This window comes from Equus asinus, chromosome X (assembly GCF_041296235.1).
Source record: "Equus asinus isolate D_3611 breed Donkey chromosome X, EquAss-T2T_v2, whole genome shotgun sequence".
NCBI classification, from domain to species: Eukaryota; Metazoa; Chordata; class Mammalia; order Perissodactyla; family Equidae; genus Equus; species Equus asinus.
Window position 1 is genome coordinate 4,569,911 of NC_091820.1, and position 18,632 is coordinate 4,588,542.

Genomic DNA, 18,632 nt, shown 5'->3' on the forward strand with positions numbered 1-18,632 from the left:
CACCAGCTGATGCCCACCTGATTTATCCCACAGGATCATTGATGGACGTGACCTGATGCCCCTGCTTCAGGGGAAAAGCCAACGCTCGGATCATGAGTTTCTCTTCCATTACTGCAACTTCTACCTAAATGCTGTGCGCTGGCACCCACGGAACAGTGAGTAAACGGACCTTTCCACACTTCTAGTACTTTGTGCAATCAGTGCCATGTGAGTAGATGAAATTGCAAGAGGGCTTTGCTCTACAGAAGCCAAGAGATGCCTACGTGCCACTGTGCTTTGCTTTGAAGGCTTCCTCCTCTTCCTGTTTTCTCTTATTCCTTCTGGTGCCATGATTGTCCAGGTGGGACATCATTGGACCTTGGCATTCACCAGCCTTACTCCAGTGATGGCTCCTCCTTCCCAGCAGAGAAGCTCAGGTTCTCAGCAGGGCCCTGCGGCCCCTTCCTTCACGCCGCAGCAGCCACCCAGCTTCATCTCCTGGCTCATCTCTCTGAGTTTCACTCTGAGTTTCAGCCAAACAGCCTCTCTGCTCTGTGCGTGGCTAGCTTGTGCTTGCAGCTTCCTCTGCCTGGGGCGTTTCTTCTTTTCTTTCCTGAATAACGATTGTCAGTGCCCCCAAAACCCCACTGAAACGCTGCCCCCACCCTCCCCCCACCGCCTGCTCTCAAAGCACTTCCAGCATTCCCATGGCTTTGCACTGTGGTGCTGAACCGCCTTTAGATGTTTACCCGCCTTTCTCTCCCCAGCCTCAAAGATGGCGGGGTGTGACTCATCCATCTGGATTTTGTCACAGATCACGTATATGTGCTAGATTTAGATCTTTAAAACAAAGTTCAAGTGCTTTGATGTTATCATATTTCCCATACCAGCTCTTTAAATCGTGTGCTCTATCAGTAACAGGATCTAATTTGGGTTTTCAATACCAGTTTTAGAATTGTATTTCTAACAAGCATAAGGGAACAAATGGGACCAAGTGATAATCCGAAGTGTAGTGATAGGTTTCAGATATTTTTTTGCATATATTTGAACTTAGAATTACCGTAATGTTCATATTATTAAGATGCCCAGGAGTCTATGGAAATCCAGCCACTGTTTTTATAAGTATTATATATGCCAGAGGCGGATGTTTAGGTCCACCTTTCAGTTCACTCTTCAGAGGTGAAGTGAGACTGCCCTTTTCTCTGTTGTGCTTTGGGGTTCTGCTCCTGGAGGCTACGCTCTCCCAGGACATCTAGTAACCTCCCAGCTGATAGCTCATTCTTAAACGCAGAGTTGAGTCTTGTACTAGTTTTCAATGCATCCCTCTCCTCACTCTACTCACCCTGCCAATCTACCAAAGACTCATCATTTAAAGAGCAGCCTCTCCATTATTTTTAAAGAGGAAAATTACAAACCTTCCATTAGCCACAGAAATCACACCAGGTTTACCCTTCAAAGTTTCTACTTTAAATCTGGGCAGCTTCCTTGCAATATTTTCTGGAAAATGAATATGACACAAACATGGGCCTAGGATTCTAGACCTGGAAGGAATCTGTTTACCTTTCTCATCAATGTGTCTCTAATGCCAAATCCCCATAGGAAAACTCTTTCTTTTTTAGATTAATTGACAGAGTTAAGGTCTGAGCCATCTAGCGTGAGAGCTCTGCTCCTCCCCACTTCTTTTCGTACGGAGCCTACCGAAACTGTAAAGAACAAAGTTCTGTGACTCGGGTGTTTAAAGAAGTATGATATCATGTCCTGAACCTTGCAAAATTGCATTTAAATAAAGCCAAACCCCCAGTTAGAGAAGCCGGAAGGAACATATTGAATCAGGGGCTGGAGAAACATGTTATGTGGGGGAGTAAAGAGAAAAGGGACAGGAAGAGACAGAAAATAGACTAAGTGAGAAAAACAAGACCCAGTTTCTGATAGGCAGCTGTCCCTGAGATAAAACTTGTTCTTAGGCAGACACAAGTGACATTTCCTCTTATACAATCCCTTAAAACCTTTTGCCTTGAACGGGCAACAAAAGAGGAGGAACCACAGGATTTCAGTGCTGGAATCACTCATCTAGCTAAAGGGTCTCAGTAAACCATGGATTTTATGAATCAACTCATTTAGTTTTCAGGTTATATCTGAAACTCAGTGACCTGGTTGCTGATGGTTGGCTATCGATGCTTGCTGTCTTGGCTATCACACATGACTTCCGGGTTCTTATTCAGTATCTCATCTATTCCTTTATTCTGCAAATATTTATTGAGCACCTACTATTTGGCACCTGCTGTGCTAGGATGGGCATCTAGTGAGCAAAGCAGACCAAATTCCCTGCCCTGGGGGACTGACAAAGAGATTAATTTGGGGCACAATGTTTGTGCTTCCATCTTAGACCATTATGTGCTGCGAGCTGTGTGATGGGCTGGGAATGCAGAGATGCGTAAGGAAAGCGTGACTCTCGTCCGTATGGAGTTACCTGTCAACTGAGGAAAACGGAAAGGAAACTAGGACTTGTTGGATGAATCTGCTTAGATCATCTCAGGTCCACCTTGGGAGGAGATTGTCAGTAATCACCTCACTACATCGTGGGACACTTTCCATAACTCTTAGGGATGAGAGCGTTGCCACCTGACCTCAAAATACTTTATTATAAAAGAAAAGAGGAATTTAGTAACAGGCACAGTGTTCTGGAGCAGGTTGATGATTGGTCAGGAATCTCGCCAGCTTGTGGTTAAGCACTTGCTAACCTGAAGTCAGCCATGCTAGGAGTGTTTCTACCACAGCAGTTGGCACATACTGCAATCTGGGCTTCATCCCTCCCTCAGAGAGAGCTGGCCTACCGGCACTTCACTGGTACCAGTAAACTGGAATTGATGGGAAATGTTTTGGGGTTTTTTTTGAAGATTGGCCCTAAGCTAACATCTGTTGCCAATCCTTTTTTTCTTCTTCTTCTTCTTCTCCCCAAAGCACCCCAGTACATACTTGTATATTCCAGTTGCAGGTCCTTCTAGTTCCTCTATGTGGGGCACTGCCTCAGCATGGCTTGATGAGCGGTGCTAGGTCCGCACCCAGGATCCGAACCTGTGAAACCCTGGACCACCGAAACGGAATGCACAAACTTATCTACTTGGCCACGGGGCTGGCCCCGATGGGAAATATTTTTAAGGTCCAATTACCATTTGTCCTGATTAGTTGGAGGCCCAAGTATTACAATTCCAGACTTATTTTCCAAAAACTTAGAGCTAGAATTCTGTTTCCACCCTTTTAAAACATGAATCCCTTTTAACTTTTATACAGTGTCTGCTCTATAATTTAATCATTCTATAATTCTATAGCTATAATATAATAATTCTATAATTTATTTGTCTCAGCAAGTTGAATGGCGTAATTTAATTATGATCTGATATCATTATTCCCATTACATTTTAAAAGAACTCACAAAAGCATTATTGTAGCATGGATAACTTCTTGCATTAAAATGGGAATTTTGAGTTAAAATTTAGTGTTCAATGTATTAAAAAGTTTGGCTTTAAGTTTTGACATATGAATCAATGTTATTAAAAATTCAGTGCAATAACAACTTGATTTTATGGATAAACTTTGTCTTAGAAGGCGTAGGTACTTGGCTCTAGGATTCTCTTTCAGATTTTTGAGCTGATGAATATAATCTATAAAATAAATGCTCACGGGGCTGGCCCCGTGGCCGAGTGGTTAAGTTCGTGCGCTCCGCTGCAGGCGGCCCAGTGTTTCGTTGGTTCGAATCCTGGGCGCAGACATGGCACTGCTCATCAGACCACGCTGAGGCAGCGTCCCACATACCACAACTAGAAGGACCCACAACAAAGAATATACATCTATGTACCGGGGGGCATTGGGGAGAAAAAGGAAAAAAATAAAATCTTTAACAAAAAAAAACCCAACAAAACCTTCTGGCCCTAATAGAATGCTGTTACTTATAAAAAATAAATAAATGCTCACATTAGTGTGAGAGCCCGCAAACCAAAGCTGGTCATACAGAAATCCATGGGGTGGCTGTGGGCATGTTCTGGAAACAATGGAATATAGTACATAATTAATAGTTTAAAGTATTTTCTGCCAACACATATGAAATCTTGACATCATCTAGAAAAAATGTCTCTTTTATTTGAAATTTCATGCTTCTGTGAGGAAATGGGATCTTCAGGAAGTTTTGAAAATGGGGTGAGGAAGAGGTCACTGACATTATTCTTCCCCCTAGAGAAAAATGTGACCATCCTCGTGCTGAACCCACAGGCCTCATAAGTCCTGCTACGTTTTCAAGTCAAGTTTGTTGGAAACTTTTTTTCCTGTGATTTAAAAATGAAAATCGTTTAAAAAGTCACAAGAAGAAACAGTAAGATAATAGAATTCATTCTAAAGAAATGTGTTCATAATCCAACTTTTTAAAAGGTACTTTCTTTCTAAAATAGAGATAAGTAAGATTTAAAATCAAAACAGCATTCCCACGGCAAGTAAAGAGAAATACTTGCTTTGTTCGCTATTTAAAACTTTCATACAATAAAAAATTTAATTTTGCCTCTAAAATACACCTAAGACAAGAGAGAAGGTTCTAATTACAGCTACGTACATCTTATGAGTTAACCAGTGTAAGAACAGCTGTGCTTGGCTTTCATCTTCATTAATAATTTCAGTGGGAATTTGTTGGATGCCCTTTCTTGTCTGATTATTGGAAGTAGGATCTGAAAGTTTGGAAATAAAATATCAAGGGCTGAAGCTGAACTAACGTGAGCTGCAGCATTTTCAAATGAAAGCTGCTAAGAACTTTCCCATAGTTCAGCTTACCTTCAGAAAGACATCCTCTCACCCCACCATAACTTTTGTCGCAATTAAAAACAAGCGTATATTTCAAGGGTACATTTTAAGTCATAGGATTTTTTTTTCCTTTTTGAATACCTCAACCAAGTGCTGCATCCCACAAGCTTTTGGCCTTTCAGGCGTTCACCCAGGAATTCTTCTCAGCCCAGGAGTGCGGGACAACACGTGTACCTGTAATTGTAGCAACACATGGTAATAGTGTCCCAGCGTGCAGGGAATCTGCTTTGGCAGCCTAGGAGAAGGAGTGACATAGGGGGATGGAGAAAGCTTTCCTGAAATCACTAAGTTTTTATTTAATTTATTTAATCACATTATCACTCAGACTCTTCAGTAACGGGCTTAACTTCCCAAACATTCGTTTTCTTTAATGGAAAAAAACTCTCATAAGTGGATTTTGTTTCCTCCACCTTGGTCTAGTAAACATACATTTTCGTAGGGTACTTCATATTACCTTAGACACAGTATTAGACAATTTTTGAAATAGACATCTACTTTACTGCTCAAGTTTTCGTGTCTGACCTAAGACTACATTAATATCATGGATGAAAAAAGTGCCAGCCATGACTTCCATTTATTTGCTACAACGCAACCTTACTTCCTTATAGAGACAAAATAAATCAAAACTAAATTTTCTTCTTTGAATACCAACAGAAAAAAGTGTTTCTGAATGCCCAAACCCTTTTCTTCATTCTTAGCTCAGCACCTAGCTTGCTCTGATCCTGCCATAGGTTGCCACTTCTGCCCTTGTTACCCCTACACACTTGGTTCTACCATTTCATTGGTTTTCTACAATATTTTGCAGATCTCTTTTCTTTGATTTCGACAAGGGGCATATCTCACTGCTCCCAATAGGTCTTCTGTCTCTAACCCCCGCCTCACTTACTGCCATCTGCTCTCAGACCTGATATTTTCTACAGGGACGTTTTAGTTCCAACCAAGGCATGTTGTATTTAATAATTATTTGTGTCTTCTTCACCTTTGTATCTTCTATACAGAAATGCTTCAGAGGTGGTTGTATACTTTCCCCGTGTTGATCTCTTATTATAGAAATTTGTCATCTTTTTTATGCAACCATTGTATATCTTTTGAAGACATACTTTATAACAATAAACCCTTCCATTTGTTCCATATCTGCTGTTCATCAGACAATCTGCTAAGCACTTTACATTTGATATCTCTTTCAATCCTCATAATTAAAAGAGATTTTGATTATATCAGCATCAGATTTGGCTGTGAATAACATAAAACAAAAAGTAACAGTAGCTTACATCAGTGGGATGTTTATATCTCCATCTCATGAGCAAAGTCTAGAGGTGGATGGTCTGCAAGTCTCAGGGATGCAGACTCCAAGTTCCCCTTCACCACCTGGAGGATGCAGCAGCTTCCTCTTCATCCTGAATGATGATAGTTTCCACCTAGGGAGAGTATGATGGATGAATGGATGGAAAAGATGAGAGGAAAAGGGCGCATGTCAGTTATCTCCTAAGGAAGATGTCCAGACTCTCCCAGTTATATCCCATAGGCTGGAAGTTGGTCACCTGTGCACACCCAGCTTCAAGGGAGACTGGAAAGTGGAGTCTTCATTATGAGTGTCTGTGTGCCCCGCTAACACTTGATGACTGTGAAAGGCTAGGAGAATAGCTAGCGGTCTCTCCCAAGTTATTTCTCTCATTTGTAAATCAGGAAGCAGATGTGTAGGAAGTCACATAATTGGGATACAGTAACAGAGGTGATGGCAGAGTTGGATTTGCACCCAATACTGTCTGCTTTCAGAGTCTACCCCTCCATTAATGGAGACTTCTTTACTTAAGATCATAGGTTCTTTTACTCAGAATCACAAAAACCATTCTTCCCTCTAGCTATCTATGTGGGCATCTCCACGCCTCCATGGGCTGTTTCTGGGATTCATCCATGTCATCAAATTCCCTAAGTACAGTCATGCACAGCATAACGACTTTCTGGTTAACAACGGACCGCATAGACGACGGTGGTCCCATAAGATTACTACCATATAGCCTAGGTGTGTAGTAGGCTATATCATCTAGGTTTGCGTAAGCACACTCTATGACGTTCACACAATGACAAAATCGCCTAATGACATATTTTTCAGAACATACCCCCATTGCTAAGCAATGCATGTCTTTATAGCCTTCCTTGGGGACATCAGCTGTGGTCTTCCCTCAACTGGCTCCATCCCTGATCCACACCTGCAATCATGTCCATGGCTGCCATCATGTCCATCCTTTATGCCCCTCCATGGACATTCTTTTCTGAAGGTGTGGTGACTTGTGCTTGCCACACTAATTCCTCACGACTGCCCATTTTTCAATGCCAAGAGACACCAAGATAATTCCAAAGTCTCTGACTTCCTCGCTTATTTTTCGGCCATTCCCAGATGTCTGCAAGCAGGCTGGATCTCTGTCATGCTCAAGGCTGGGTTGGGCACTGAATGAATTTGGGCAGGGTGCTCTGGATGGTTCCCAAGGAGAGTCAACAGAACACACCAGGCTTCCTGTGTGCACACACTGGCTTTCATGATGACAGCTGGCTTCTTCCCTCTCTTTCAGTCCCTTCCTGCTCATCTAATCATCTCTTTCATTTATTAATTTACCCAACAAATTTTTGTTGACAATCTATTCTATGTCAGACACTAGGTGCTGTGCACTTAATAGACGTGAGAGATACAGTTGTTGCATTCAGAGAGCGAATAACCTAGCAAGAGAAATGGAGTCCACAGAGAGTAATAGACCTTAAGGGCTGAATGTGTGATGAATATTGGCGAGAGGAACAAAGAAACACTGATAACTTCCGGCTGGGGATCCGGACAGACTCATGGAGGAGGAATTGTTACAGACCTTGAAGGATGGGTGGGATGTCAATATACAGAGGCAAAGAAGGGAACAGGAGTTTAGTGTGCATTGTATACCCACTTTATACCAGATTATACATTTCTGTCCCCCAACATGCAAAACTGAGGCTTATTCAAAGGTGTTGTGTTTTCGGACACTCAGGCATCAATTGGTGGAGCTAAGATTGCTCTAAATCCTGAAGCAGCTGCTCTTAGCCACAGCACTTGGCTGTTTCCTCTTCCTTCTCACTCTTCGTATCTTGCGTTCCAATGCAGCCAACCACAGGAAGCAGGCAGAACTTGATCTGTAATCCGTTATCCCAGTGCTGAATCATGGGAGGCCTGGACTATGGAGAACAGGTGGGAATGAGCCTCAGGAGTAAGAAGAGGACTTGGGCCCACAGTGCTCTGGGATCATGTGTGTGTACTGAGTTGTAAGACCCTGGTGCCCTGGAGCACCTCCATTTGGGGCCACACTGTAAGATCTTTGGGTCTAAGAAAAGAACTGGGGCACTGGTATCGGGTGGCTGGCTGAGGATGGGGCAAGATACGGAATGATGTTTGAGGTGTATCGTGGAAGGGTCACCATGGGCTTACGAACCACAGGATGGATTTTCAGAGGTCAGTTCAGTAGATGACATCAACATTACCGAGGGGGCAAGCCTAGGGTCCCTTGGATGTGGGTCTCTCATACTGGGAAAGCAGAACAGTATTTGAAATTGTTCTTGAAGAACTCCAAGATGGCAATAGGAAACACTGCCAAGACTGAAAACCTAAAATGTCTGTGTATGGCGTATATGATATATACATGGAATCCTCCAAGCATCCAAAATAAATCTTGCCAAGACTAGCACTTGAACAACATTTATCAAGGGAAGTCTAAATTTGAGTGATATGTTAAGAGCCAGTGTGTTAAAGCCATTTACATTTAGTTGTCCATGTTCTTTAAGAATCTTTAGTGGAAAAAAGATGTCTTTAGATGTGCATTACAGTGGTAACAGATTTAAGAGCAGACGGAAACCAATGTGTTTTTCACTGAGCTTGACTGCAGCTTTATATTCACAGCTAACTCATAGGTGTCTTTACTATGCACCCGGCACTGTTCTGAGAGCTTTACGTTCAGGAACGAGTTGTTAATCCTCAAAGCAGTGCCACGAGGCAGGTACTGTTATTATCCTCACTTAACAGAAGAGGAGACTGGGACACAGACAGGTTAACAGTCATGCCCAGCATCACTCACTAGGAAATCGCAGAGCTGGGATTTGAACCCAAACTGTCAGAGCCTGGAGGTAAATGTGAATGCCAATGAAAAGGGTGGTAGAGGTAAGGCAGATCATCCCAAATAAGCTGCCAAAACACGAAATGCTTCTGAACTCGGAACAAAGAATGTCTACGCACAGAACTGGTCACTGCTACAAACCCCCATGAATACTAACATGAAGTGAGATGTGCTTTGAAAGGTTGGACTGGCATCTGTTGTGCAGAATTAAGCATCTTCTGAATGTATCTGCAGAAGGCGCTTCCGATGCCTCCATGGATGGTGTTGACTGCAGAGTAAAAGGAGCAAAGTCTGGGTGATTTTTTGTACCCCAGGAGAGCTCATCCATTTATCCCTTAAGGACACCCCTTTAAAAACGTTGATCCAAGCCCCTGCCTTCTGGCCAGTGCATTCTCTCTCTCTCTCTGCTTACCCTCTCACATAGCCAGTCTCACATAGTATCATCAGGCTAAGTAAAGACATCATGTCTAACTTTCATAAAGACATCGCTGCCCCTTGGAACGAGGGAGGCCTTGAGCCCCTGCACCCTCTCCATCCATCATATCTTGCTTGGAAGAGCACAGCAAACGCATTCTCTTGTGTCTCATCCTCATCTATACGTCCATTGTTCTGTGGCACATTTTCTCTCCTTTAAAGCTGGTAATTCATTCACACGGGTTATTGCCAAGTCTTTGAGACTAACGGTGACTGTATATCTCAGTCCGGCTTCTGATCTATTCCATTAAAAGTAAAAATTTGTTTCATTTATAGTTTAACTCTCAGATATTATGTGAGTATGGAGATGCTAAGTTATACTGTGATAACTTTAGCCCTGAAATCTCAGGGGCTTAGCCCAGCAAAGGTTTATTCTCACTCCTGCCTTATACAAGATTTTCTCAACCTGGGCATCGTTGACATTTGGGGCCAGGTAATTCTTTGTGGTTGGGGGCTGGGGGGCTGTCCTGTGCATTGTCGGATGTTTAGCAGCATCCCTGACTTCTACACTCTAGATACCAGGAGTAAGCCCCCGCCCCCAGCTGTGACCACCAAACTTGTCTCCAGACTTTGCCAGATGTCTCATTAATGGTGGGGAGCTGGGTGTCTAGGAGGCAGGGACTCAGCCATTCTGAGTCACTCAGGTACCACACTCACAGAGGCTCCCCCAACTGCAGTGTCACCAGCCAAAGAGATGGCTTTTCTGTACTTTGGCCTGGCAAAGATGTGTCACATTCTGCTCTCATTTGGCAAGAGCTCCTCACGGGACCTCACCTAACTGCAGGGAAGCTGCGAAGTTTGTGGGAGCAGGTGGATTATCTGGGGCCTCCATGGTCTCCAGGACAGAGGGAATCATCTTATTTTTGTAGCATCAAAGTTTTAGGTGGGAAGCACTTTTCTTCAGCCCCCATAGGTTAGAAACAGGGGCCCAAAATGTGCTGTAGCGATGAGCGACGTTCCTGATCATCTGCTGTGGTGCAACATTTATACTTGCACACAAGAAGAATTTTCCCAATTCGGCTCTATTTTCTCTAACACAGTGGTGCTGAGACTTCTGCAGGGCAGCAGTTTGGAAATTCAAGGGGCCTAGAAGGGAGAGTGTCCTGGGGCCTGGATTCTGGGAGCTCTGTTGAGGGCTGCTACTGCTGCCAAATCCAATGTTCGGGATGCAGTGCGAGATTCGTGTCTCATCACCGGAGGCCAGAAGTGCTCAGGGTCCTTGGGATAAAGACAAATGCAGCCGTGAGGACCCCTCCAGGAGGACATTATTAGATTTTAAGGAGTGGAGCGTGTTCCGACTCGAAAAGGTCAGGAGGGAGCATGTACTGGATACTGATACTGATTTTTTTAAATTTTAGGACATAACTAAATTTCAGGTTTGGAGTTCAGCTCCTTTCTTTCCAGAGAAGCAGCAACATTGCCAAGTGGGCTACACATCCTCTCTGTTTTTGTTCTTGAGGACCATGGGTGCTCATTCTTGGGGCTTCTGTGCCGAGTAGCCCCAGAACAGCTTCCTGGGGATGAGTTCCTATAACCTGGAGTAATCAAAGTCCCAACAGCTGTTCCTGTTCTGGGGTCATACACCCCTCGGGTCCACAGGGAGCCCCAGGGAACCCCAAAACCATGGGATTCAGCTTATCTCATAGCTTACGTCCATTTTGATGAAATAGCTCTTTTAGGATTATACCTGGAAGTTGCTGAATCAAGGTCCAGCTTAGGAGTCAAGCTTTTCTCACTTAGATTCTATTTGCCTTTCTGTCAGAGGACTATAAACTTTCTTTCGTGAATTGAATCATATTTTTTTAGTGGTGATTTTACATAAAAATGTTTCACCAGATAGGTAGTGATTTCCACTGCATTTTGTATTACAATGACAAAGCAATGGTCTAACTATGATATGAGAATGACATCTTTGACCATTAATTGTGACAATTATTTCTCTTAATTTTTTAAACCTCAGTAGAATTATTGTTCTCATCACTACTTAGAATACTTTTTAAAAAATGTTCCATTTTGGGGCTGGCCCGGTGGCACAGCAGTTAAGTGTGCATGTTCCACTTTGGCAGCCCAGGGTTCGCCGATTCGGATCCCGGGTGTGGACGTGGCACCACTTGGCAAGCCATGCTGTGGTAGGCATCCCACATAGAAAGGAGAGGAAGATGGGCATGGATGTTAGCTCAGGGCCAGTCTTCCTCAACAAAAAGAGGAGGATTGGCAATGGATGTTAGCTCAGGGCTAATCTTCCTAGAAAAAAAAAAGTTCCATTTAATTTTCCCTCATTCTTGTTATAAAATTTAAATACTGTTTCTCCAGATCATTGGACCTCAGTTATAAATGAGTTTAAGATCCCTTTGTGATCAAAATATTTATCTGTTACAGAGGTGAGAAAGAAACAATCGTTTTTCAGAGTAGACTGGAATTTTAACAGTGGAGAAAAAATATTTTTTAAAAACCCAACATTTTTCTAGTATATTGAGAAATCCAGGATGAACTACATTGTCAAAAAAATTTGGAAGACGAAACTGAATGTCATCTATTGGGAATATGAGTTGACATGAGTGCCTCCTATTTTATCACATGACTGGGATTTACTCTTTCCCTTTGAAATGACACCTTTGGAGATGTCGATTCCCGGGTTCCTGGTGAATAACAGAACAGAGTCCTGAAGTAAGGACCGTATCTTGTGAACCTATGGGCAATAAAATGTAGTCCCAGTTCTCTCGTTTGATTCAGTCCAAACTGGTTCAAAGAACTACTGCAGAGAATAAGCAATCTATCTTTTTATAAAATGTTTTAAAAATTCAAATTAGAAGATAAAAAGGCAAACACCTGTATGGCATACCAAACAAATCTTCAGGAAAGTTAATTCTTAATTCTCCACGTGTCTGAGCTACACCACTGCTCCTCCTGGGCAGGAATGCCTGAGGTCTCCTGACGGGCCTCTCAGTCAGCCTTCCAGTTCACATCTGGGCAGGACTGAGCTAAGGCAGTAACAGAGTCCACATGCGCAGCTTTCAAAAGCCAAGTGGGAGATACAGGCCCTTCAAATGAATTTGTTCCAGGAGCCTACCCTCTCTTGGGGTGTTAAACACACGGAGACTTGACTCGAATGTCAAGTTCGAAGCACCCTCCAGATTTGCAGCATTCAGAGAAAGAGAAGAGGCTTCCCACACGCCTCTCTCTGTAACAGCCTTGGCCCGGCTGACCCTCACTGAGGATGGGCTCTAAGTGGCTGCAGTGTCACAGAAAAGCCTTCTGAAGGAAATCTGTCATCCCTGGGAGGAAAGGGGAATGAGAGGAGTTGGTATGAAGAATCTTAAGGTAACCTACTTCCTGTTTAAACTCTGCGGCAGGTGGTAACCATGCCCAGGAATTCTTTCTGCAGCCTAACATGTCCGCGTGTCAGCCTGACTTCATTTTTAAAAGGCAGATGTGCTGAATATGTGTACGTTGACACAGACGTTGTATCTTGCCTCTCCCAGCATCGACTAAGCCTCAGATGGAGGCATCCCTTTATGGATGCCCTTTAGTAGAGTCATCTGGAACAGGTCCACATTGCCTGCCCTCTTTTCCAGTTCTTCCCAAAAACACACAGAGAGGCTCGCATTCCCTTGAATAAGCTTGTCTGTGGTCGGGTGCTCTTTGGGGACGGCACAGATACCCATGACAGTTTTTTTACATTGATTCCATTATTTTCTATTTGAACCAGTTGGTCACTAAATACCTATAATTACCTAAGGCACATTGCCATTATACACGCAAATTATCAAAGCAAATTAAATGTGTGTGATGCTACCTAGTGGGAAAATCTCTACAGTTTTATTTTAAAAAGCTGTAAGGATAATGCAAAAAAGGATGTTCTGCACCTAATTCCAGTTGGTTCATGCACGTGAATTCTCTGTTTTTATCTGCCACCTTTTCATACCCAGGAAGCAGTTTTTAGGCCTCAGTCAGAGGATGTTTGATTAGCAGTTAGCATCTCAGAAAGTCATAATATTGTGGAATAAACAGGAAATCAATTATTTCATAATCATTTGTTTGAAAATCTATTTTTTTCCTAAAAATTTGAATATTTAGGGGTTTAATGGAACACAGAACTTACACTTTAAAAACTGTTTAACCGTCCTACTCTGGGGTCAATGAATTCCCCTAATTTGGAATTTTTAACACCTTTATTAAGGTATAACATACAGACCATAAAATTCCAATTCAGTAATTTTCAGTAAAGGCATAGAGTTCTGGAACTCTAGTCACAATCTAATATGAGAACATTTCCTTCACCCCCAAAGATCTCTGTTACGCATTTCCAGTCCCACCCCATCCTCACTCCCAGACTCACTTAATTCTGGATTTGATACATTTAGGATTTCTCAAAACTAAGAAAGTAAAGTATGAACTGAGGTCCTAGCTTGTTTAAGATTGTTCCTGATGGCTATTTGTGTGGGGGTGTGTGTGTGTGCACATGTGTAGTTTTATCATCTCTCACATACATATTAGCATTGAGCCTACCTTTTCCTTCTGCTTTGTTTTAAACAGAAATACAGGCTACAAGTTTAAAATGTTGAAGTTGGAGTGCAAGAGGTGGCAGAGCTAGGAGCTTAAAATCTGTTAGTCAATATATATTTATTGAGTGTCTGTTCTACATTCCCAAGCTGTAAAGTTTATTAGACTAAAATGACAGTCCTGTTTGAGTTCTGTGCTCAAACAATGAATAGGCTTTTTCCTCTCTCACCAGCACAGCATGGCCTAAGAAATTAGGGATTGGGAAAAGGGAAGAAGGAGGGAGAGAAGAGAGAGAGAGAGAGAGAGAGATTCTGAATAAGAAGAAAATGCCATGGTAATAATAAGTCTAAATTTGCATCATGGCAGCTATCACTTAATCAGTTGGGTCTTGTATTCTTGGGCAGATAAACAATAATGCATGGTTTTTGTTTGGGTTTTTTTTCAAGCTATGACTTTTACTCTTTGGAGCCTTAAGCATGAGAAATACATACATTTCATCCACAATTGAATGATCAGTCTTTGCCTTCTTAAAGTACATGGCAGCATAATTTCTGTGCATGTTCTCAGTGTGTTGAATATAATGACACTTTCCACATGACACCAACTCCTGTCCTTGTAAACCGCAGGCACGTCCATCTGGAAAGCCTTTTTCTTCACACCCAAGTTCACCCCTGAGGGCGCCAATGGATGCTTTTCCACACACGTGTGTTTCTGTCACGGGGATTACATCACCCACCATCACCCACCTTTACTCTTTGATATTTCCAAAGATCCAAGAGAGAGAAACCCATTAACTCTGACGACCGAGCCCCGGTTCCAGGAAATCCTGGAAGCTATGCAGCAAGCTGCAGATCGCCACACCAAGACCCTGCAAGAGGTCCCCAATCAATTGTCACTGGGAAACATTGTCTGGAAGCCATGGCTTCAGATGTGTTGTTCCTCCTCCGGCCTGTCTTGCCAGTGCGACCAAGAAAAACAAGACAGAACAGTGAGCCATTAGCCATTGTGCGTCTGGGGATGAGACAGACGCTCGGTGCCTGCTCCAGCTCCTTCGTTACAAACGCACACTGGGAGTGGCATTGGGTGAAGCCAGCTCTGTCAGCACCTTAGATCGGGGTCGCTTCTCTATCCTATCAGCTGAAGGCTCAATCAAGAGCCCACAGTTAGCCCATGGGAAAAAATCAAGGTTTGCAGTGTATAGAGAGACAGATGTTAGACTTAGGCCTTCCGAGGCCAGAGTTCTTGGATTCATGTAAATGCTTTAGAGGGGGTTCAAATGAGTACGTCCAACACCAGGGTAGATGGATAGTAGGAAGGTGCAGAAGGTAAGCTGTTCAGCCCTCAGCAAATGTCTGTGATCAGCAGTATAAGGCATCATTTATTCCACAATCTGATGTGAGGCAGTGGACCACATGATTCCCTCAGTGCACCAATAAAAAAGAATAAAATTTAAAAAGTGTTAGTAAATTTTAACATATGCAACTTTATAATGAAGAAAGGACCATCTTCTTTACCAATAATAGAGGATGGTAAGTTCCAATTTAGTTATTGGAAGGCTATTACTGTTGGTATTATTTAGAACACGTATTAAATACTATTGAAGATATCTGTATTTATATATACACAGTTTATTTCTTTCCTCGAGAAGGTTAAGATATTTATGATATGGAACTAGAAGCTTATCAGTATTTAGGTAAAAACAATAGAAGCTCACAGATAGATTTGTTTGTGCAACAGACTTTTTGTGAAATCCTTCAGGAACAGTAATCCCAAGACAAATCTTACCTGCAGATTTCCAGCCCATAATGTGTAGCATTATACTTGGTTTCTACTGTTTCTCTGATGACTGGAAGTTCTGAACTAAAAGGCCGCTTTGGGGCTGCTACAGTGAAAGGGATCCCTTCCAACGTCATTCAGAATCGTTGGCGTAGAAAGTGTGGTATCTTGTTGGGGGGAGAAGAACCACTCTCAAGCAGTCCATGATCCACACACAGAAGGATGATATCTTTATTTCTTGCAGAATTTAGTGGTGTGAGAACAGTAGTTAATGTAAGTATTTGTGTTGTGTGGTCTTATCCTGTGGCTGAGAAATATCTATGCTTACAATCTGCAATGAGATGCACAGTTTTGTTTTAATTCCAGTTCCCCCACCTCAGTAATTAAGGGACAAGGCACAGCCAGGTCACAGAGGAGATTGGCTGAGAGTGGCATGACTGGAGGGAGGGCCAAAGTCTGAACCACCAGCCCTCCTGAGGAAAGAATTCACCTGCGTGGAGAAGCCTCTTGTCACTCCTTCAGACAGTGTACGTCCTCCAACACTATCATGTAGATTCCTTTAGTGATCCGTCGAGAGGAGCTGCCATCCACCTGCCTACCCATTCATCTCGTCTGTGAATGTGTCTGAGCATCGCGTCTCAGCCCAGCATTCGTTCAATTCCATGAGAGTGCAGACAACTGGGCCCCCTAGACTCCGAGTGGCCGTGTGGAGAGAAGGTGCACTGCATCATAGGCTGTCTGACAGTGGACTCTAATTTCCTCTGTTTCTCCCTGAAGAATTTCCAAGATCCACCAGCATTTCCCCAGTTCCTCTTTAAGATCTGCTAGTTCAGATTTTAATCTTTGTTTTCTTTTTCTTAAAAAGTAGAAGTGATCCCCACCCACACCCCAGGAATGGTTGAACGTTGGAAAGCAGCCAGGATTCTTACTTCTGGTGTGGATTTCTCATTCCAGAAATTGCCCCAAATGTGTCCTATTGTTTTAGGAAATATTCTTGTTAAAGAGTGCACCAGCATGTTAATAATGTATTAGGATTATTGCTGATATTGTTGTGCAAAAACTATTTGAAGCCACTATGAGGAACTTATGTTTTAAGATGATCATGTTTACTCACAATTTAACAGATTCAATGCAAATGGACTTTCAGAAAACACTTGCTGATGTGGGAATGTGTATTGGAGCACTGAATAACTTGAAGTGCTTTTATGGATTATGTGAATACGTATTTATGTATAGAATTCATTGTTTAATCTGTACAAAGTGAACAACAAATGAAGGACAAATACACCTCCAGAGATAAAACAACTTTAAAGTATTTGCTTCAGAACGCCTAAGGTCACCATTATGTTTTAGGGTATTCAAAGATTGATAAAAACAGTAATAACTATTATTATCTTAGATTTCAAACCATTCATCATCTGAAAGTCTTGCTTGGAACATACAACAGTAAATTTGAATTCTTTTGTCCAGGAGAGACCTAAGAAACCTTCTTAAAGGACCTAGTTTCTTTACAAAGCTGTAAGGCATGACTGCTTGCTTTCAAAGCATCCCAGCTGTATGACCTCTTGAGCTGTATGTCCAAGCCTTAGTGGGTCTTGAAGCTTTAAGCAAATTCCTTGAAAAAAAATCTTTATATTCCTAGCATTTCATAGCTGTTACAAGCTAAGCGGTTAGTAACATATACACAGGCATTATTTTACAAGGTCAGTAACGCTGTGTGAAAAGCAAAATCGCAGCATACCTACCAAGGTAATTAAGGATTCAGGAGAGGAAACAGACTTCGGATTGGCTGAAGGACGTATAATGATGAGTAGAGAAACAGGACAAGTATTTGGCCCGTGTCTGATAAATGCTATCTGTAAAGTGAGTGCATCTGGTAAAGTTTTCTTAGAGCCTTGTTCTAATGTTAATGCGAAATTAAAATAAAATTTTCCTTGGCAAATAAAAATTCTGTGCTCTGGTGCCATGCTGTCACATGACGCCATTCACAAAGTGTGCGGAGGGTTTACTGTGTTTTGGGCGTGATGTTAAGCGATGGGAATACAAGTTTCAGTCCAACAAATATTTCTTGAGTCTCCAAGGCTCCAGGGAGGGGCTAAGAAATGCAGAGATGGATGAGAAATAAAATAGCCCCAGACCTCCCTGATTAGAGGGCAGGGCGGGGTCAAATTGCCCATCATGCACAGTGCCTCTGGCCTTCTCAGGGCTCACAAAAAGTAGCTTAATTTCTTTTAAAATCAGAAGAAGAAGAAATGAACATTTGCGGTTGAAGATCATATAAGCGTCTGTACCAGAACAGTCATAAAATAGAATTTTCGTGTGTCTTAATATGTTTTATGTTTTTATGTAATATGTCTTTATCTTAATATCTTTGTAAGGTTTTCCTTCATGGGCCCGTGAAAGTCTTAATAGGCCCTGTGCCAAGTGAAGTGAAGCAGCTGCTTTGCTGTACAAATATATGAAGCAGAGAAGTTTAAAGAGTCTGAATTTTGATGTGAAAAACCTTGTTCTCCCTTCTCTCTTTGACTAAATTCCTTAGGAAAACGGGAACATGGAATAAATGCAGAAGCGGTAAGAAGGAGAAGGAAGCAGTGCCATCGCATTACGACTCAGCTGGGCTCTCACTTGGCCCAGGAAATCTGGATAAAAGTTAAAAGGTGTCCCTAGGGAGGCAGGCAGCCGATGGATAATAGTAGGGAGAGATACACGTGGACAAAAGATGTTGATTTGTAGAAGCTGCTGCCTGGCTTTCAAACAATACAGAGCTAAGCCTCATTACCTCCTCTTTAGTCCTCAAAGTATGTGACGTGTGATGTAAATGACCAAGTCTCTCTTAAATTGGAGCTTCCTCCAGGACACCTCCAACCTGTCTGGGACGGCATGAGGGTGGGACTGAGCACCCTGGCCATCCTTGGTTTTCTGATA

The 18,632-nt window shown here is 42.5% G+C and overlaps 1 protein-coding gene across 1 annotated transcript in view; it reads left to right on the forward strand.

The window, feature by feature from the left end:
• The window catches only part of STS (steroid sulfatase), a 166,497-nt gene extending 148,851 nt beyond the window's left edge, over nucleotides 1-17,646 (forward strand). The window contains exons 10-11 of the mRNA XM_044768186.2: nucleotides 34-155; nucleotides 14,558-17,646. Coding sequence (XP_044624121.1) covers nucleotides 34-155; nucleotides 14,558-14,931 — 496 coding nt within the window. The 3' untranslated portion in view covers nucleotides 14,932-17,646. The remainder of the gene's footprint in view (nucleotides 1-33; nucleotides 156-14,557) is intronic.
• The last annotated feature ends 986 nt before the right edge of the window (nucleotides 17,647-18,632 follow it).